This window comes from Oncorhynchus masou, chromosome 2 (assembly GCF_036934945.1).
Source record: "Oncorhynchus masou masou isolate Uvic2021 chromosome 2, UVic_Omas_1.1, whole genome shotgun sequence".
Taxonomy (NCBI): Eukaryota; Metazoa; Chordata; class Actinopteri; order Salmoniformes; family Salmonidae; genus Oncorhynchus; species Oncorhynchus masou.
The window spans coordinates 50,597,664-50,620,409 of NC_088213.1; the positions used below are offsets into that span (position 1 = coordinate 50,597,664).

General features: G+C 42.3%; 1 protein-coding gene across 4 annotated transcripts in view; it reads right to left on the minus strand.

Moving 5' to 3' along the window:
- LOC135506191 (AN1-type zinc finger protein 3-like) overlaps nt 1-17,123 on the minus strand; it is a 43,505-nt gene extending 26,382 nt beyond the window's left edge. For 3 of the 4 annotated variants that reach the window (XM_064925702.1, XM_064925694.1, XM_064925685.1), the window contains exon 1: nt 16,754-17,123. In XM_064925702.1, the coding sequence (XP_064781774.1) occupies nt 16,754-16,815 (62 nt within the window). In that variant the 5' untranslated portion in view covers nt 16,816-17,123. Of the gene's footprint in view, nt 1-3,997; nt 4,765-16,753 lie in introns of those variants that run through there. The other variant, XR_010450352.1, reaches the window with a different exon arrangement.
- Nucleotides 17,124-22,746: the final 5,623 nt, after the last annotated feature.

Genomic DNA, 22,746 nt, shown 5'->3' on the forward strand with positions numbered 1-22,746 from the left:
GGTAGGGCAACTGCTCCACCCATAACCGCAAGGCTCTCCAGGACACCTACACCACCCGATGTCCTTGATGATCTTTTTGGCCTTCCTGTGACAACCACCCGAGCCACTGCCTGTTCACCCGCTATCATCCAGAAGGCAACATCAGTACAGGTGCATCAAAGTTGGGACAAAGAAACTGAAAAACAGCTTCCATCTCAAGGCCATCAGACTGTTAAACAGCCATCACTAACATTGAGTGGCTGCTACCAACATACTGACTCAATCTCTAGCCACTTTAATAATTGGATTTAATAAATGTGTCACTAGTCATTTTAAACAATGCCACTTTATATATGTTTACATACCCTACAGTACTCATCTCATTGATATACTGTACTTTATACCATCTACTGCATCTTGCCTCTGCTGTTCGGCCATCGCTCATCCATATATTTATATGTACGGTACATATTCGTAATCATTCCTTTACACTTGAGTATAAGGTAGTTATGAATTTGTTAGATATTACTGCACGGTCGGAACTAGAAGCACAAGCACTTTGCTACACTCGCATTAACATCTGGTAACCATGTCTATGTGACCAATAAAATTTGATTTGAGCGCAACCTGTCGGTCTATATCACCACCTGGTATGGCAATTTCACCATCCACAACCGCAGGGCTCTCTAGAGGGTGGTGCAGTCAGCCCAACACATCACCAGGGGCACAGCGCCTGCGCTCCAGGACATCTACAGCACCCATTGTCACAGGAAGGCCAAAAAAGATCAAGGACCTCTGCCACCCAAGCCACGGCCTGTTCACCCCGCTACCATCTAGAAGGCTGAGACAGTACACGTGTATCAAAACTGCGACCGAGAGAATGGAAAACATCTTCCATCTCCAGGCCTCCGCCCAGTACCCTGTCCTGAACTTAGTCACTGTTACTAACTAGCTGGCTACCACCCGGTACTCTACCGTGTACCTTAGACTGCCCTATGTACAGAGCCATATTCGATTCATACACTGTCAATAGTATATGAATAGAATATGCTTCATGGGGTAGTCACCTGGAATGCATATCAATTAACGGGTGTGCCTTGTTAATTTGTGAAATTTCTTTCCTTCTTAATGCATTTGATCCAATCAGTTGTGTTGTGACATGGTAGGGGTGGGATACAGAAGATAACCCTATTTGGTAAAATATCAAGTCCATATTATGGCAAGAACATATCAAATAAGCAAAGAGAAACGACAGTCAATCCGGAACATTTCAAGAACTTTGAAAGTTTCTTCAAGTGCCACCTTAAAAACAATCAAGCGCTATGATGAAACTGGCTCTCATGAGGACTGCCAAAGGAAAGGAAGCCCAGAGTTACCTCTGCTGCAGAGAATACGTTCATTAGAGTTACCAGCCTCAGAAATTGCAGCCCAAATAAATGCTTCACAGAGTTCAAGTAACAGACATATTAACATCAACTGTTGCTGCAAAGAAACCACTACTAAAGGACACCAATAATAAGAAGAGAGACTTGCTTGGGCTAAGAAACACAAAAATGCACATTACACCGGCGTAAATCTGTCCTTTGGTCTGATGAATCCAGATTTTTGGTACCAACTGTCGAGTAGGTGAGCTCCGCAGGTGTGGTTCCCACCGTGAAGCATGAAGGTGGTGTGATGGTGCCTTGCTGGTGACACTCAGTGATTTATTTAGAATTCAAGGCACACTTAACCAGTAGAGATATCACAGCATTCTGCAGCGATACGCCATCCATCTGGTTCGGGCTTAGTGGGATTATCATTTGTTTTTCAACAGGACAATGACCCAACACACCTCCAGGCTGTGTAAGGGCTATTTGACCAAGAAGGAGAGCTGCATCAGATGACCTGGCCTCTACAATCACCCAAACCTCAACCCATTTGAGATGGCTTGGGATGAGTTGGACCGCAGAGTGAAAGAAAAGCAGCCAACAAGTGCTCAGCATTTGTAACAAATCGAACATTAAAACTCGTTAACAATTCCTTTAGACCCAGCGTTTATTTGGAAAAAGGTGTTTACTGAAATGTGTGCCATTGCCTGGCTATTAAAAAAGGGACAGGCAGCTATGAGAGACACTGAGTTTAAGTTTACAGTATGCCTGTCCTGACCATTGTTTTTAAACGATGTACTTGTATAAAAACAATATATTAAGTGACCTCAAAACGAGGTTATACTTGGTCTATGAATGTGAGAGTGGTTCCATTGCTCCACCCCATCACTTGGCTGTTTCTCTCGTTTGAACCGCAGATATATTTAAAGATCCATGTGGTCTTTAATTATCACTTGTCTAATAAATCACTTTCATATAGAAAATAAAACCCAAATATACTTTTTACAATTTATTTCCTGAGCTTCCTTGGGCCTCTGAAATACAATTTGAATACATTTACAGAATCGTCTAGAGCCCACTCCCTTTCCATAAATAAAAACAAAGGCACATGGTACTCAACCGGTCAGTTTGAGCTGGACACTGAAGTGAGCGAACTTCTACAGGTGTAGGCTAGTTGTCAACAAAACAAAAAGTCATACATAAATCTTTATTTGCAATATCATTGGTGTAGCGCTTTCAAAAGGTCAGCAGTAGATGCAGATCACCAGAAAACGCAGAGGATGCAGGTATATAAGCCTTTTTCCACAGTGGACTATCCGGGCCTATACCCTGCCTGCAGAATGCCATGATTATCTACAGGGCAGACTATATGGTATAATCTTCAATATCAGGTTTTTTTTTTAATTACAAAATTGACATTGTGATAATGGAGAACTTATTTAAATGACACATTTTGAAATGTTTTGAAGAAAGTTTAAAAAAGCCAGACTGCAATGAAAGGTTGTCATTCTTCATATATTTCTTTGGTAACATTTAAAAAAAAAAAAAGTTATAATGAAAGTGTAAATCATGGCATGCAAGTTCACTACATGACCAAAAGCTTGTTGAACATCTCATTCCAAAATCATGGGCATTAATACGGACTTGGTCCCCCTTTGCTGCTATAACAGCCTACACTATCCAGGGAAGGCTTTCCACTAGATGTAGGAACATTGCTGCTATAACAGCCTACACTATCCAGGGAAGGCTTTCCACTAGATGTAGGAACATTGCTGCGGGGACTTTCTTCCATTCAGCCACAAAAGTATTAGTGAAGTCGGGCATCCAAAATGTGCTCGATGGAGTTGAGGTCAGGGCTCTGTAAAGGCCAGTCAAGTTCTTCGGGCAGGTAGTGTTCGCCTGGCGTCCGTCGGACTGCCAGATGGTGAAGTGCAATTCATCAATCCAGAGAATGCGTTTCCACTGCCGCAGTCTAATGGCAGCTAGCTTTACACCACTCCAGCCGACGCTTGGCATTGCTCATGGTGAGCTGTGTACAGCTGCTCGGCCACAGAAACCCATTTCATGAAGCTCCGAACAAACAGTTCTTGTGCTGACGTTGGTTCCACGGGCAGTTTGGAACTGTCGTGGGTGTTGCAACCGAGGAGACTATTTTTACACGCTACAGCACTCTGCGGTCCCCTTCTGTGAGCTTGTGTAGCCTACTACTTCACTGCTGCGCCGTTGTTGCTCCTAGACGGTTCCACTTCACAATAACAGCACTTACAGTTGACTGGGGCTGCTCTAGCAGGGTTGCCAAGTTGAAAGTCACTGAGTTCTTCAGTAAGGCCATTCTACTGCCAATATTTCTCTATGGCGATTGCATGGCTGTGACCTCGATTTGATAACTCTGTCAGCAACAGGTATGGCTGAAATAGCCAAAATACATAATACCTTCATTTGAAGGGGTGTCCACATACACACGTGTGTGTGTGTGTGTGTGTGTGTATATATATATATATATATAGTGTCTTTTCAAGTTAATAGTTCACATGTGCTCAAGCTCTGGAAGTGGATCAAGTGTGAGGAAAAATCATGGTGAAAGTAAAGAGGTTGTGGCTAAACAAATCAATTAGCAGGAGTCGAGCAGCAACAGAATAGTCATCGATTGGTTAAAGTACAAAAAGTTGTGTTTTTATTTACATTGTCACCACCTGCTTTCTCAAACACCAACATCACTACACACAACTATAATCTCTTCCCATGAAAGGAAAGGTGGAAGAGTTAGTATTGCACATAGCTTCTCAACAAGAACTTGCTTGACAGAATCTGTTGTGATGGTTGGGAAGAAAATTTACCGGAGAATATATCTCCAGGAAGGTTGGTGACGACTCCCCCTACACAAAGTCATACATTCAATCACAGATAGCACCAACCCATTGACAATTCCTACTAAAATAACTTATAGAAGTTATTTTAGTAGGAATTGTCAATGGGTTGGTGCTATAGCATACATTCAAGTGATCGAATGTATGACTTTGTGTAGGGGGAGTCGTCACCAACCTTGCTAGAGATATATTCTCCGGTAAATGTTCTTTGTTCATCCACTACACTGAAAAAAGTAAGATCACTTTTTGTCCCCATAGCAGAACTATCTTGGGTGTATAAAAATGACTATTTTTTAGTACATGGAATGGCTAAACAATGCCCTTTGACACTAAGTGGGAATTGTCAATGGACAGGGTCTATTTGTGATTGGCTGTATGACCAATAGAAGACATGGTATTACAGGTATCTGGCCTATAGGAGCTGTGTAAGTTGGTGCTAGGTCCATCTGTGCCATAGGAACAGAGTAGTGCTGCAGCCTGCGTAGTCCTTTACATCCACCAGGAGTTCCAGGATGCCAAGAGAACCATGCCGGATGGCTTTGAGAGCTTGTCTGCAGAAAGAAATGGACAGAAACAAACCATGAGCTGTAATACATCTCAAACACTTTCATAGCCATACTTTACTCACACCTTACCTTTTGATTTATGTGGTGACATAAAAATAGTTATTGCTAAGTGTTAACACAATCAACAGCCAAAGTATACTTTAGTCGGGCTATGACTTACTATCATTACATATCAGTCAAATAACATTTTATTAGTCACAGGCGTCGAATAAAACAGTGAAATGCTTACTTACGACCCCCTAACCAACAGTACAGTTTCCAAAAATACGGATAAGAAGTGATAAATGTAACAAGTAATAACAAGATATACAGGGGGGTGACAGTACAGAGTCAATGTGTGGGGGCACCGGTTAGTTGAGGTAGTCTGTACATGTAGGTAGAATTCATTAAAGTGACTGTGCACAGATGACAACAGAGTGGCAGTGGTGTGGAGAGGGAAGGAGGGGGGTAGCCATTTGGGTAGCCATTTGACTAGCTGTTCAGGAGTATTATGGCTTGGGGTTAGAAGCTGTCCAGAAGCCTCGTGGTCCTAGACTTGGCGCTCTGGTACCACTTGCCGTGCAGTAGCAGAGAGAACAGTCTATAACTAGGGTGGCTGGGGTCTTTGACAATTTTTAGGGCCTTCCTCTGACACCGCCTGGTATAGAGGTCCTGGATGACAGGAAGCTTGGCCTCAGTGACGTACTGGGCAGTTCGCGCTACCCTCTGTAGAGCCTTGCGGTCAGAGGCCGAGCAGTTGCCATACCAGGCAGCGATGCAACCAGTCATGATGCTCTCAATGGTGCAGCTGTAGAACCTTTTGAGGATCTGTGGACTCATGGCAAATCTTTTCAGTCTCCTGAGGGGGAATAGGTTCTGTCATTCCTGCTTCACAAGTCATGGTGAGCTTGTATTTCAATCTTAAGGAAGTATGGTTTGAAGTGAAATGATTCATAAAAAGGTATTGGGAAGTGATAAGATCACCAGGCAAAAATTGTGTATGATCTTCTGTGTAGAAAATAACATCATTGCTTTCAATGACATGCCCCCCCCAAGTCTGATTACTCCTATTATGCCTGGTCCTGTCCACTCTCTGTTCTAACGAGTCCTGCACAGCTTGTGAGCAGCTCGTGTTCCTGACAATCTTTCAGGAATGGGGTCATAATAGCTTGTAGTTCCAACCGTTCAAAAGTTAGACACATTTTCAGGAGGGAAAAAAACTAATCAGACTGCATTCAATGGCAGGTTCTTCTCGCAATCCCCTTTTCAAATCAGGCGAACACTTTGGGAAATGCGGTGAGGCAGTCGGGTTGCCTCCCACAATGTAAACTGTACATCTTCCAGCCTACTCTTTCCATGGTGATCCACTTAGCAAGGTAGCTAACTAGCGTCGACCGCAGGATATTTACTTGACATGTACTAAGGCACATGTACATAATAAAGCAATGTGAGAATCGCAAATATAGCCAAATGTCACATTAGTATCCTAGCTAACTGCGGTCTAAATTAGCTAGATACCTAGCGTCCTACATGGGGGGGGGGGGGAACGTCTAGCTGGCTATGCGGAGAACATTGTGGAAGGAAACGTCTGCCCAGGCCAGCATTTCCCCTTTATGATTCTGCCGTTACTTTTGTAGTAACATTAGCTAGCTACAAGTACCTAGCTATGGAACTATAATAATCAGCTCAGTAGCCAACGCTAGCTAGCTATGCGGGTTGCGGTCGAGGTTTGTAGTTCGCTAGCAGCAGCAGCACCACATCATCATGACCTTTACAGGGCTCGACGTTAACACGTGTCCTGGATAAATACATGTCGGAAAAGAATAGATTCATTTCCCTGTTCTTTTTATAATTGTCTAAAAACACAAAATCAAACAATTACTCCGATCAAAATCAGAGGCCAACATTGGAATAATTTAAATATTTTTCCATATACATCCATTTTTTTTAAAGAGACTAAAGTGTAGGTGATATGAATATTGGCTACATCTTTATGCCCAAGCCGAAGATGACACGAGGGAGGTACCTGATAACGTAGCCAAAAATGTATTTACATAAATATAGGCTAAACGCCAGTCATGTTTGACAAGTACAATGACGGATAATTAACGTCTAAAGGCTTGATTCTGTCTACACACTGGAGGCACAGTTGGTTCAGACCAAATTGTAACAAGACCATACATAGAGTGAAGGTCAGTGGCTGTTGCGCACTGCACATCAACCTTGAAACTGAGCGGAGGTGGTCAGCATTTTGAAAATATAAAAGTAATTGTTGAAAACATGGACATTTTATGATGCATGTCTTATCTTGTTTTAAAGAAGCCTAAACAAAATACAACCATAGAAATGTTGAGGGAATTATTTTATTTACATTTAAATATGCAATTGAAACCAGCATTTTCTCATGTTCTACTAGGCATAAACCTAGTCATATTAGTAACATGCTAGTTGATGCATCTTTAGATCTCCCCTCTTTCTAACTTCTAAAAGGATATTTATCTCGGTCACATGAAACCTGAGTTTCTGAGAACGGTGTTTCCCCGCTAAATGCATTTTGGGACATTCTCGAAAAGCCGACAGCCACTTTCACATGTTTGAGCTTACAATATGAAACTTCAAAACATTTTAAGCTAAAACGGTCTGATCTGTTGCATCAGCCTTATAGCTTTTTAAAAAAAATGATGCAGTGGTTGTATGAATTTTGGATCTTTCGCCCTAGACTCTTATGCATCGAACATATACAAAAGTATTTGGTTGTAATTATAATATTTTAAGGGTGGCCAACCATCCCCCAAAAAGCCTTAACCCTATCAGTACCGAGATCTCAGAAAGATCTACATGTCCAGAACTTAAATTTAGCATTAAAGTATTTATTTTCAGGACAACCAGTACGTACACAACCTCAAAAAAATAAGGTCCACCATAGCAAAATCCTAATATCTATATACACACACACTGCTCAAAAAAATAAAAGGGAACACTTGAAAAACAATGAATCTCCAAGTCAATCACACTTCTGTGAAATCAAACTGGCCACTTAGGAAGCAACACTGATTGACAAATTCCACATGCTGTTGTGCAAATGGAATTGACAACAGGGGGAAATTATAGGCAATTAGCAAGACACCCCCAATAAAGGAGTGGTTCTGCAGGTGGTAACCACAGATCACTTCTCAGTTCCTATGCTTCGGTCACTTTTGAATGCTGACAGTGCTCTCACTCTAGTGGTAGCATGAGACGGAGTCTACAACCCACACAAGTGGCTCAAGTAGTGCAGCTCATCCAGGATGATACATCAATGCGAGCTGTGGCAAGAAGGTTTGCTGTGTCTGTCAGCGTAGTGTCCAGAGCATGGAGGCGCTACCAGGAGACAGGCCAGTACATCAGGAGATGTGGAGGAGGCCGTAGGAGGGCAATAACCCAGCAGCAGGACCGCTACCTCAGTCTTTGTGCAAGGAGGAGCACAGGGAGCACTGCCAGATCCCTGCAAAATGACCTCCAGCAGGCCACAAATGTGCATGTGTCTGCTCAAACGGTCAGAAACAGACTCCATGAGGGTGGTATGAGGGCCCGACGTCCACAGGTGGGGGTTGTGCTTACAGCCCAACACCGTGCAGGACGTTTGGCATTTGCAAGAGAACACCAAGATTGGCAAATTCGCCACTGGCGCCCTGTGCTCTTCACAGATGAAAGCAGGTTCACACTGAGCACGTGACAGACGTGATAGAGTCTGGAGACGCCGTGGAGAACGTTCCGCTGCCTGCAACATCCTCCAGCATGACCGGTTTGGCGGTGGGTCAGTCATGGTGTAGGGTGACATTTCTTTGGGGGGCCGCACAGCCATCCATGTACTCGCGAGAGGTAGCCTGACTGCCATTAGGTACCGAGATGAGATACTCAGACCCCTTGTGAGACCATATGCTTGTGCAGTTGGCCTTGGGTTCCTCCTAATGCAAGACAATGTTAGACCTCATGTGGCTGGAGTGTGTCAGCAGTTCCTGCAAGAGGAAGGCATTGATGCTATGGACTGGCCCGCCGTTCCCCAGACCAGAATCCAATTGAGCACATCTGGGACATCATGTCCCGCTCCATCCACCGTCCAGGAGTTGGCGGATGCTTTAGTCCAGGACTGGGAGGAGATCCCTCAGGAGACCATCCGCCACCTCATCAGGAGCATGCCCAGGCATTGTAGGGAGGTCATACAGGCACGTGGAGGCAAGCACAACCCCCACCTGTGGACGTCGGGCCCTCATACCACCCTCATGGAGTCTGTTTCTGACCGTTTGAGCAGACACATGCACATTTGTGGCCTGCTGGAGGTCATTTTGCAGGGCTTTGGCAGTGCTCCTCCTGCTCCTCCTTGCACAAAGGCGGAGGTAGCGGTCCTGCTGCTGGGTTGTTGCCCTCCTACGGCCTCCTCCACGTCTCCTGATGTACTGGCCTGTCTCCTGGTAGCGCCTCCATGCTCTGGATACTACGCTGACAGACACAGCAAACCTTCTTGCCACAGCACGCATTGATGTTCCATCCTGGATAAGCTGCACTACCTGAGCCACTTGTGTGGGTTGTAGACTCCATCCCATGCTACCACTAGAGTGAAAGCACCGCCAGCATTAAAAATTGACCAAAACATCAGCCAGGAAGCATAGGAACAGAAGTGGTCTGTGGTCACCACCTGCAGAACCAATCCTTTATTGGGGATGTCTTGCTAATGGCCTATAATTTCCACCTGTTGTCTATTCCAATTGCACAACAGCATGTGAAATGTATTGTCAATCAGTGTTGCTTCCTAAGCGGACAGTTTGATTTCACAGAAGTGTGATTGACTTGGAGTTACATTGTGTTGTTTAAGTGTTCCCTTTATTTTTTTGAGCAGTGTATAATGCTATAACTCCAAAAAGTTCTGGGACACTAAAGTCCATGAAGAACAAGAGCACCTCCTCCCAGCTGCCCACTGCACTGAGGCTAGGGAACACGGCAACCACCGATAAATCCATGGTAATCGAAAACTTCAACAAGCATTTCTCAACAGCTGGTCATGCCTTCCTCCTGGCTACTCCAACCTCGGCCAACAGCCCCCCCCCCCCCCCGCGCAGCTACTCGTCCAAGCCTCCCCTGCTTCTCCTTTACCCAAATCCAGATAGCAGATGTTCTGACAGAGCTGCAAAACCTGGACCTGTACAAATCAGCGGGTCTTGACAATCTGGACCCTCTATTTCTGAAATTATCCGCCACCATTGTCGCAACCCCTATTACCAGCCTGTTCAACCTCTCATATCGTCTGAGATCCCCAATGATTGGAAAGCTGCCACAGTCATCCCCCTCTTCAAAGGGGGAGACACCCTGGACCCAAACTGTTACAGACCTATATCCATCCTGCCCTGCCTATCTAAGGTCTTCGAAAGCCAAGTCAACAAACAGATCACTGACCATCTCGAATCCCACTGTACCTTCTCCACTGTGCAATCTGGTTTCCGAGCCGGTCACGGGTGCACCTCAGCCACGCTCAAGGTAATAAACAATATCATAACCGCCATCGATAAAAGACAGTACTGTGCAGCAGTCTTCATCGACCTGGCCAAGGCTTTCGACTCTGTCAAACACCATATTCTTAAATGCAGACTCAGTAGCCTCGGTTTTTCTGATGACTGCCTTGCCTGGTTCACCAACTACTTTGCAGACAGAGTTCAGTCTGTCAAATCGGAGGGCATGTTGTCCGGTCCTCTGGCAGTCTATGGTGGTGCCACAGGGTTCAATTCTCTGGCCGACTCTTTTCTCTGTATAGATCAATGATGTTGCTCTTGCTGCGGGCGAGTCCCTGATCCACCTCTATGCAGACGACACCATTCTATATACTTCTGGCCCTTCCTTGGACACTGTGCTATCTAGCCTTCAAACGAGCTTCAATGACATACAACACTCCTTCCGTGGCCTCCAACTGCTCTTAAACGCAAGTAAGACCAAATGCATGCTTTTCAACCGTTCGCTGCCTGCACCCGCACACCCAACTAGCATCACCACCCTGGATGGTTCCGACCTAGAATATGTGGACATCTTTAAGTACCTAGGTGTCTGGCTAGACTGTAAACTCTCCTTCCAGACTCATATCAAACATCTCCAATCTAGAGTCGGCTTTCTATTCCGCAACAAAGCCTCCTTCACTCATGCCGCCAAACTTACCCTAGTAAAACTGACAACCCTACCGATCCTCGACTTCGGTGATATCATCTACAAAATAGCTTCCAAAACTCTATTCAGCAAACTGGATGCAGTTTATCACAGTGCCATCTGTTTTGTCACTAAAGCACCTTATACCACCCACCACTGCGACCTGTATGCTCTCGTCGGCTGGCCCTCGCTACATTTCGTCGCCAGACCCACTGGCTCCAGGTCATCTACAAGTCCATGCTAGGTAAAGCTCCGCTTATCTCAGTTCACTGGTCACGATGGCAACACCCACCCGTAGCACGCACTCCAGTAGGTGTATCTCACTGATCATCCCTAAAGCCAACACCTCATTTGGCCACCTTTCCTTCCAGTTCTCTGCTGCCTGTGACTGGAACAAATTGCAAAAAAAAAAGTCAAATAAATCAAAATCGCTGAAGTTGGAGACTTATCTCCCTCGCCAACTTCAAACATCTGCTATCTGAGCAGCTAACCGATCACTGCAGCTGTACATAGTCCATTGGTAAATAGCTCACCCAATTTACCTACCTTATCCCCATACTGTTTTTATTTATTTATTTACTTACTTTTTCTGCTCTTTTGCACACCAGTATCTCTCCTGCACATGAACATCTGATCATGTATCACTCCAGTGTTAATCTGCAAAATTGTAATTATTCGCCTACCTCCTCATGCCTTTTGCACACAATGTACATACTCTTTTTTTCTACTGTATTGACTTGTTTATTGTTTACTCCATGTGTAACTCTGTTGTCTGTTCACACTGCTATGTTTTATCTTGGCCAGGTCGCAGTTGTAAATGAGAACTTGTTCAACAAAAGGTGAAATAAAATATTTTTAAAAATAGATGGCTTTTAATGGTTTATAGCTCTAGTCAGACACTATAGACGTTTTTGGAGAAAAGAAAAAACAGGCCCATTGTCTCACAAACACTGCTGTACCTCAGCCCCTGTTCATCACTGACAAATGAATGTTTGTTATCAGATGCAGAAGATAAACTCATTCAATGGTATAACACAGGAGTCTGTAGCTCTAACACACATTAGAAGTCCAAAACACGCCGGTGATATGGTGGGACTCATTGGGTTAAAGGGGCAGTGCTATATTTTGAGACAGACAAAAATGTAGGCTACATATTCAAGCCTAACTACGTTAACTGATAGTAGTGCAAATGATTTTGTAAAGTGGTTCCTTGTGTCATACAATGCTGTAAAAATGGTGTTAGACAATTTTTTTACTTTTGGAAAACTAAAAATAACATGATCCCTACTTGTCCAAAGAAAGTTAAATCATGCCCTGCTTAACTTTTAATAAATGATATCTAGCTAGAAGAATAACTATTTGGACTTACTTCTTGAAAAGGTTGCTGCTGGCTGCCACCTGCCGTTGCCGGATGCAAGATGTATGGGAAAGAGCCTTGAGGGGGATGAAAGCGGCAAATCCACTGGCTAGTGTAAGTGTAGCTAGCTTCCTACCTTGAAGTGTGCTGTGCATATGCCATATCAAACAAAGTGACAAACATGTTTAACTGCACTGTGCCTTTAACTTACACATTGAATTGTCTGTGTGTGAATTGTGTGTAAAACGGGATAAACAGTTTGCAAAGTCAATTTCTGACTACTTCTTCCAGGTGTAAACATGTATGGATTTACCCAATATCACTTTGCTTCACATGCTTGTGTTTGGGAATTCTGAGCCATCTGCTTTTGAAATCAATGACAGTCTGCACAACAAACAAAGTCTGTAAGCCTTGCTGAAACAGGTTCTCAACTCAAAATGGAAGGGTTTCTTTACCTTCATAAGGCAAAAAGTATAGCCAATGTAGGGCTGTTCCTTGTTCTGCACAACAGCAACACAGATGTCAAACTGCTTAAAATGTAAAATAATTATTGTTCCGACATTGCAATTGTCAATAGCGGTCATGCAGAGAAAAAGGGAAAGGAATGTATCAATACTTTTACAGAGTAGGCCTAGCCTATACAACCCACTTCACCAATAAAAATGACTGATGTTCCAGACTAGGCTAAATTTAGCTGAAAAAAGGCCTTGTGGTTGGCAAGTGTAACCGATGTGAAATGGCTAGCTAGTCAGCAGTGGTGCGCACTAATAGCGTTTCGATCGACGACGTCACTCGCTCTGAGGCCTTGAAGTAGGTGTTCCCCTTACTTTGCAAGGGCCATGGATTTTGTGGCGCGATGGGTAATGATGCTTTGTGGGTGTCAGTTGTCTGTGTGTGCGCAGAGGGTCCCTGGTTCAAGCCTGGGTCGGGGGAGAGGGGACGGACGAAAGCTCTATTCTTACACAAGCTCATGTCTATATTTACAAACAGTATCCTAATGAGTAGGCTAGCCTAATGTTAATCTATTTTCACAAACACACTAGAGATCCCTTCAGTCTCCACAGATTTGGGAAAATTTGCATTAAGAATTTTTGCCCCCAATTTGTGGAACAATATACAGAGTTCACTGCAGTTACCTGGTGCCACTCAGGCAGTTAAAAATATGATTAAGGACCTCTATGTAGTTGAATGTAACAAAGTAGCCTACTGGACAGTCTATAAATAAGATGGTAACAACACCATTCAGTGATTTAAGGGTTTTTCATAGTGAAAATGGCAACAACAAAAAAGGCTACTTCGATTTACATGTAGGCCTGATGAACAATTGCATAGTAACTTGCATTAAAAAGTAGCAATTCAATAAATGTCATTTAGCCTGCCCATCTGTTACAGCATGTCAACAGTGACTCACTGTTCAAGAGGTTTGCAAGTGTTTTCCATTTTTCTAATTGTTGTCAATTCCTATGGGTCTTCTTTTTCACCATGCTCATCTCACTCAGCTGTCCTGTGCCACTATTTGCAATGCATCAGTGCACCAATTTTATCAGAACTGGACAAAAGTGTTCAAAACACCACTCAACTTTTGTCAGTTAATTTGGCCTACTAGGCTATTAAGATTAAAAAATCTAAATAAAATGTCCTATATCTTTTGCAGCCTATAGCTTTTCCTGGGATATCACGAGTAGAGGAATGGCCTATTGCGGAGAGGCTTGTGTATAGCCTATTGCGCACGAGAACAGCTGGAGAAAAGCTTCTTTTTTTTTTTTTAAATATATATCCCTCATATATAAAAGTTTTTTTTTTATAGTCACATGTACAATGTCCATAGGGGGGGAGCAGTTAATCTGACAAGTGGTGGCTATTCAGCAGCCTGATGGTCTGGGGTAGAAGCTATTGGCTAGTCTGACAACTTTCCAATGATGCTTCTATACTACTTGCGTCCAGCCGATGGAAAAGGGGAGAACAGGCCATGGCTCAAGTGACTGGGGTCCCTGTTTATATTTTTGGCCTTCTGCAACACCTGGTGTTGTAGGTGTCCTGGGGGGCAGGCAGTGTGCACCCAATGGTGCATTTGGCTGAGCGTACCACCCTCTGTAGCGCATTGCGGTCAGAGGCGATGTAGTTGCCGTACCAGGACGCGATGCAAGCCAACAGTATGCTTTCGATGGTGCGCCTGTAGAACACTGGGAAGGTCCTCGCATCCTGTGGTTGAAGAGTAGCTGTCGTGCCTTCTTCACAATGGTGTCCGTGTGGTTTGACCATTTCATCTCCTCAGAGATGTGTACGCCGTCAGAGTGCCTACCTCCTCCCTGTAGGCCGTCTCATCGTTGTTGGTTATCTGGCTTACTACAGCCGTGTCATCAGCAAACTTGGAACTGTGTGAGGCAACAGTCATGGAAGTACAGGAGGGGAATGAGGATGCACCCTTGAGGTGCCCCAATGTTGAGAATCAGAGGTAATGTCTAAATTCACCAACTGGGGGCAGCTCGTCAGGAAGTCCAGGACCAAGTTGCATAGAGAGAAGTTCAGTCCCAGGGCAGGATGCCTTCTGGGCCGCAGCCTTCAAAGGGCTAACATATTTGAATGACTTACCTCAGTGGAGACCATAAGCACATAGCCCTCGTTGTTCTCAAGGGCTCTCCTCGACCTCTCAAAGTCGTCGTTGTGCTTGAAGCATGAGAGAAGGTGTTCAGCTCCTCTGATAGGGCTGCGTTGGTGTCAGCGACGTGGCTAGCTTTTCTTTTGTAATCTGTGATCGTTAGGAGCCCCTGCCAAATATGCCTTGTGTCTGACCTGCAGAATTGCTAATCCACTTTCTCCCTATATATGCATTTCGCCATCTTGAGCGATCTGCATAGGTCGCATTTGTACTATTTAACCATAACATTGACCCCAGTCACTTTAGCGTGTTAATAAGCAGCATCTTTCTCCTTCAGTTTACCTACAGGCTGCCATCAAGACACATTTTTTGAGTCAGATAAGTTTTGAAAGAAGCATATTCATTGATTTTATCCCCAGAGGCTACCCGGAACATATTCCCGTTCACGTGATCAAAACATTCTTGGAGCATGGATTCTGATTGGTCGGACCAAGGCTGTACAGAGTTGACCACCGGAACTTCCCTCGAGTCTGTTAGCAGGAGGGAGAAGCAAAATGGAGGTGTGGTCAGATTTACTGAAAGGAAGATGGGAGAGGGCCTTATACCTGTGTCGAAAGAGTGTCTAGCAGTGATCAAGCTCAAAAAGCTACCCTATTGATTCCGTTTTTTAGGGACAACACATTTACCCTGTCTAGGCCACAACACAACGTAATGAATAATCTTATTGTTTTCAAGTGGGTACAAAACTATAGCCTAAGGCCTAGGCTGTAAACTGCAGTGAATAGCCATTGTCATTTCAATAATCGCCTGGCGTTTTGAATGCTTCATTTTCTAGCATGCCTGATTAGGCAACCATTTGGATCAGTTCAGTTATGAGTCTTTTCTCTGTAGTTTAGCCCTACAGGGTCCAGGCACATTAGCAGGCCATTAATATGGTGCATTTTGTCAGGATGTATAGGCTAACAGAAAGATGTTAATGCTGTGATTTCTAGTGGTGTGGAGGAAGTTGCATCCATAGGTTTTCCAGTTTGGCTTCTGTTTCAAAAGCGTTCGAAAATGAGGTAGATACAATGGTCACCAACAGTTATACATCAGCGTTCATAAAAACATTGTCTTATATTACCTATAGGTCTACTCTGGTCGACATTTTGGATAAAGACTGAGCTCTTAAGGTTAATAAAACAATAACCCTCAAGAGAATTCGGTAGTAGAACACGAACACTTAGCATATACATCAGTTCCCCTATCGAGGTGCATTGTGAATATTTGGTGTGACCTCGGAAATATGACCCATACATATATAAATTAGGTCTACTAGCTAACTTAACGTCATATTAAACAAGCTTGCAACATACCGCTGACATTCTCTCGAAACGTAGCTATTGTTTGGATTGAATCTGGCATGTAATTATACATCATTTCACATTGGCTTAGCAGTCAAAGTAGCGTCACAGCAGCAGCACCAAAGCAGATATTGATATGTTTGTTAGATCGCTCCAGTTAGCTTTTACATTAGCTGTCAAGCTGATGCTAACATTAGCTAAACAGTCGGTTAGCTAGCTTAATAGCATTACATGGAGTTAGTAGTTACTAATGTACGGCAGACATTAATATTGAAAAACAAAATTGACCATTTCCATGAAATTAGCCAGTTATCAAATTTAGCAGCTAGTTAGATGTTAACTTTAGCTAGTTGAAACAACACATCCCCCACATTATGCTTCTGTCCCTCTGTACCTAGCTAACGTTAGCTAGCGGCAGGCTTCAAGCTATGAAAGACCGGGGGCTATTGTACATTTCATTAGCTGTACCAAGTTAGAGTTAATTAAATAGCTATATTTATTATTCATAACTAGCTAGTTAACTCTTACCCCCAAAATCCACAGGAACAGCGTGGTGGCGGCTTGCTTCGTTCACTGCCTGTGTCCCCCATGGTTGTCGGAAGTCGATGACTAGTTAACGTTAAATGCACGTAGGTGACACCGGGGATTGGGTTGCGGCCTAGTTATGGTACCGTAGAGAGATTCCAAGACACGAACTAAAGAAATAACAGTAAAAAATAAAATAAAAATATCCGGATGAAAATGTCAACGAACATAGAGTGCTTTCCCGACACGAGCGGCCGCTGTCAACCATACAGTTTTTAATTGATCATTTATAAATAACGGCCGCGGAAAGTCCGACGGACCACACCGGGTGATCGAGGCCGATCAGCTGGAGTGAAGGCGGACCCAAAGCAGAAAATAGTGCCGGCGAATATCGAAACCTTGGTGATATACACGCGCGTCTAAATACCGAGGTAAAGTGTTGTTTTTATATTCACACATTCGGACATTCAACAGACATTCGCCAAACGCCATTTAAAAATTTAAAAATCAATAACTAATTCACCGTTTGTCACATAATCATTGAACTAGGTATGATTTATTCTATAAATGTCTAGCATACTTTTACAACCTTTGTTTTGAGTAGAAATTCCAGTTTTAGCTTGATGGAAATACATAAAATCTATAACATGCCATTTAAAGCAGTATAAATCAATAACTAATTCAGTGATTGTCACAGAAACATCAAACTAGGTATGATTTATTCTATAAATGTCTAGCATACTTTTACAACCTTTGTTTTGAGGAACATTTCAGTTTTGATTTGATAGAGGGCATGTAGTCCGTTTAGAGGGTACAAAACTTTTTTTTATCAGGGTTATCCTTGTATTATTGCACTAATGTTCTATTTTCATGACTCTATTTTATTATTCTACTATGAGAGATACTAGATACATACTATGACAGCAATTCACTGTAATAGGTACACACGTTGTATCTGTCACAAGTGACGAGTAAACTGATTTGGATCACAAAGACTGCTAATTATTGTAATGTTTGATATTACAACATTGATGTGTGATACCTTTTTTATCAACGCATACGTTTTTTGCAAATGTATGCCTTTATTACTATATGATTTATATTTCCTGAATACTCAACGATGATTAACACCTCAGTTATGTGCTTCTGTCAGGGTTGTGGTCAAATGCATGTAATTTAAAGTCAATATAGCAATTGAACAAAAATCCAATTCAATTTCAAAATGTTTCTAATTGCAAAAGCATGTAACATAATTTGGGTATTCCAGAATTGTAATTTACAATTTATAACCCTGTTTTATGTTTTTAATACTGCAGGTCGAATGCTCTGTGTGCCAGAGATGGTACCATTCAGCTTGTCTGTGAATGACAAAGAAGGATTTCAACAAAGCCAAAATAGAAAATGATTGGAAGGGGCCTCTTGGCTGAGAGAGACATATAAATAAATTACTGTTGTGCCTTGTAACTACTTTAAAATGTGGAACTGTTGCACTAAAAATGCAAACATTGATTTGGCATACAATTTAAGATTGTAAACATTGTACAACTTTATGTAAACATTATCTAACTTCATATAGAACAAATTGCACTTTAAATTAAAAGTGATTTAAAGCTAAAACTGTTGCAAAGCTATTGCAAGTAACTGCAATCACTGAATTAGTTATTGATTTCTTCATCTCTAAATGCAATATTTGAGATTTTATGTATTTCCATCAAATCAAAACTGGATTTGATTTGGTTGTAAAAGTATGCTAGACACTTATAGAACAAATCATACATAGTTTGATGTGTCTGTGACAAATGGTGAATAAGCTATTGATTTATACCACTTTAAATGGCATTTAATAGATTTTGTGTATTTCTATAAAATCAAAACTGGAATTTTTCCTCAAAACAAAGGTTGTAAAACCATGCTAGAAAGTTTTAGAATAAATCATAACTAGTTTTACGTTTATGTGACAAGCGGTGAATTATAGATTTACACAGTTTTAAATTACATTTCATAGATTTGATATATTTCTATCCAGTCAAAACTGGAATTTTTTATTCAAAACAAAGTTGTAAAAGTATACAGGACATTTATAGAATCAATCATATCTAGTTTGATGATTCTGTGACAAATGGTGAATTAGTCATTGATTTACACGGCTTTAAATTGCATTTTAAAGATTGTATTTTTTTCCATCAAATCAAAACTGGATTTTTTAAATCAAAACAAAGGTTGTAAAACTATGCTAGACATTTATAGAATAAACCATATCTATTTTTAGTGTCTTTGACAATCAATTAATTAGTTATTGATTTTTACAATTTTAAATGGACATTGGCGAATGTCTGAATATGTGAATATAAAACCAACTTTTCCTTGGTTGTCTAAATGAGCTGTTTCACAGGAATTAATAACAAAAAGTTAAATATGAATTTATATTGTTTGACGTTCTTGACACCACCTCAGTCAAATAGTTTTTCTCCGATGATGAAAATGGAGTCAGCCATTCAATATTGCCAATGTCTTCTATATTTTAACTGTTTGTTATTAATATTTTACTATCTTCTTTAGGTCGTATATGTAGTACACTGATATTATCTTGCTTATTTGATAGCATATGCACAACCATTGGAAATGTGTCCAAACTCAAATCATAGCAGAGTGACAAAACATCTAGAACGCTATTCAGGTAAAGGTACGGCAACTGCTCCGCCCACAACCGTAAGGCTCTCCAGAGGGTAGTGAGGTCTGCACAACGTATCACCGGGGGCAAACTACCTGCCCTCCAGGACACCTACACCACTCGATGTTACAGGAAGGCCACAAAGATCATCAAGGACAACACCCACCCGAGCCACTGCCTGTTCACCCCGCGATCATCCAGAAGGCGAGGTCAGTACAGGTGCATCAAAGCAGGGACCGAGAGACTGAAAAACAGCTTCTATCTCAAGGCCATCAGACTGTTAAACAGCAACCACTAACGTTGAGTGGCTGCTGCCAACACACTGACTCAACTCCAGCCACTTCAATAATGGGAATTGATGGGAAAGGATGTAAAATATATCACCTGCCACTTTAAACAATGCTACCTAATATAATGTTTGCATACCCTACATTATTCATCTCATATGTATACGTATATACTGTACTCTATCATCTACTGCATCCTTATGTAATACATGTATCACTAGCCACTTTAACTATGCCACTTTGTTTACATACTCATCTCATATGTATATACTGTACTCGATACCATCTACTGTATCTTGCCTATGCTGCTCTGCACCATCACTCATTCATATCTTTATGTACATATTCTTTATCCCCTTACACTGTGTATAAGAAATTAGTTTTGGAATTATTAGTTAGATTACTTGTTGGTTATTACCTCATTGTCGGAACTGGAAGCACAAGCATTTCGCTACACTCACATTAACATCTGCTAACCATGTGTATGTGACAAATAAAATTTGATTTGATTTGATTTAAAGAAGACAAAATACTATTCTCTTGCCACAATAATGTGACTGACAACTGGGAAAAATAGAAGGGAACTCAGTTGGACATAACCACATCAAACAAGAAATCCCTTTTTACATTAGCAGATGTCACAAAGTGCTTATATGGAAACCTAGCCTAAAACCCCAAACAGCAAGCAATGCAGATGTACAAGCACGGTCATTAGGAATAACTCCCTAGAAAGGCAGGAACATAAGAAGAAACAGCCAGGAGTCATCAGGCCAGGTAGTCCTAAGGCATGGTCTTAGGGCTCAGGTCCTCTGGGAGGAGAGAGAGAGAGAGGGATGGGAGAATTAGAGGGAGCATACTTAAGTTAACACAAGACACTAGATAAGACAGGATAATTACACCAGATAGGACAGACTGACCCTAGCCTCCCGGCACATACACTATTGCAGCAAAGATACTGGAGGCTGTGACGGGGGGTTCAGGGGACACTGTGACTCTGTCCGACGATACCCCCGGACAGAGCCAACCAGGCAGAATATAACCCCACCCGCTTTGCCAAAGCACAGCCCCTACACCACTAGAGGGATATCAACAGACCACCAACTTACTACCCTGAGACAAGGTTGAGTATAACCCACTAAGATCTCCTCCACCGCATGAGCCCTACGGGGTGCAAAACCAGACAGGGAGCTGACGTCAGTGACTCACCCACTCAAGTCGAGTATAGCAAAAAAAAAAGCCTGGCACGAAGTGACACACCCCTCCTATAAAATAAACACAATAAAATAAACATCTTACAGATTACACAGAATAAGAATTTTCTCTTCATTGAGATAGAAAGGCACAAATGTGAGGGGGAGACAGATAGGTAGAAGAATACAGATATGAAGTTGAACGCAGGCAGGGTTTGAACCCATGCCACAAGGGGTATGCTAATGAGTTTAACCTATTTAACTTGGCAAGTCAGTTTAGAAAAATTCTTATTTACAATGACGGCCCACACTGGCCAAACCCGAACAACGCTGGGCCAATTGTGCACCGCCCTTTGAGACTCCCATTTACAGCCGGTTGTGATACAGACTGTATTCAAACTAGGGTGTCTGTAATGACACCTCCAACACTGAGATGTAGTGCCTTAGACCGCTGTGCCACTCGGGAGCCCCACTGCAATGCACATTCTGTCATGTCTGCTCTTCCATTGGAAATTCCACCAAAAAAGGTTTGTAGGTGGCCTGTCTGGTCTAGCGGTATTGCATTAACCTCCAGCGCACACTTCGACAGTGTCAGCATAGATTTAAATCAGGCCTACTGCCCTTTGAGACAAACTATCTTTCTCACTGTGGGATATCAACAGACACTGTCATCCTCTCTCTGTCTGTCCAACAAAGTCAGAAAAGACCTGACATATTTGAAAGAAATTATGTGTAGGTCTAACACTCACTTTAGAATATACACTACATTCCCTCCATCAGTTATTTTTAATTCTTTATTTTCTAAGAGATTGTCAGTCGGATATGCTCTCTGCAAGGTTTTGTATGTTTTGTAGTGAGATACGCTATGGGTTGGACGAATCTCTTCTCTAACAGATATCGACCTCTTCGTCTGAGGAGGAGTAAGGATCGGTCCAAAGCGCAGAGTGGTAAGTGTTCGTGATGATTTTAATTAAAGAAAGCACTGAACACTGAATCAAAACAATAAACGAATACGTGAATTTACAAAACCGAAACAGTACCGTGTGGCCCAAACACACAAACGGAAACAAACACCCACAAACCAAAAGTGAAACCCAGGCTACCTAAGTATGATTCTCAATCAGGGACAATAATTGACAGCTGCCTCTAAGAACCATACTAGGCCGAACTCAAAAACCAACATAGAAAAACAAAGGTGCGGACTCCGGCCGCAAAACCTGAACCTATGGGGGAGGGTCTCTGAGTTTTAAAAAGGCTTCTAAAGGTAGTAATTTCTACTTTGAAATTTCAAACTTGATTTCTCCCACCGAAAAATTAATAAACTCCTAAACAAATGTCCATTAATTAAAATCCACATAAGAATTCATGTTTAATGTTATTTTCCTGCTATAGCAAACTGGCTCAAATTAGGATCTTACATCTTCAATTGAAAACATGTTACTTTTCAACATTCCTCTTTAGAAAAAGCTTGTTCAGTTCAACAATATTCTTGGTATGTCTGGTGTGAACCACTCTCAAGATCATGCCACAGCATCTCAATTGGGTTGAGGTCAGGACTGACTGGGCCACTCCAGAAGGCATATTTTCTTCTGTTCAAGCCATTCTGTTGTTGATTTCCTTCTGTCTTTTGAGTTGGACAGCAGTGGCTTCTTCCATGGTGTCCTCCCATGAACACCATTCTTGTTTAGTGTTTTACGTATTGTAGACTCATCAACAGAGATGTTAGCATCTTCCAAAGACTTCTGTAAGTCTTTCGCTGACACTTTAGGATTCTTCTTAACCTCATTGAGCATTCTGCGCTGTGCTCTGTAATATTTGTGTTGTGGAGAAATGACCAGGCAGGAGACG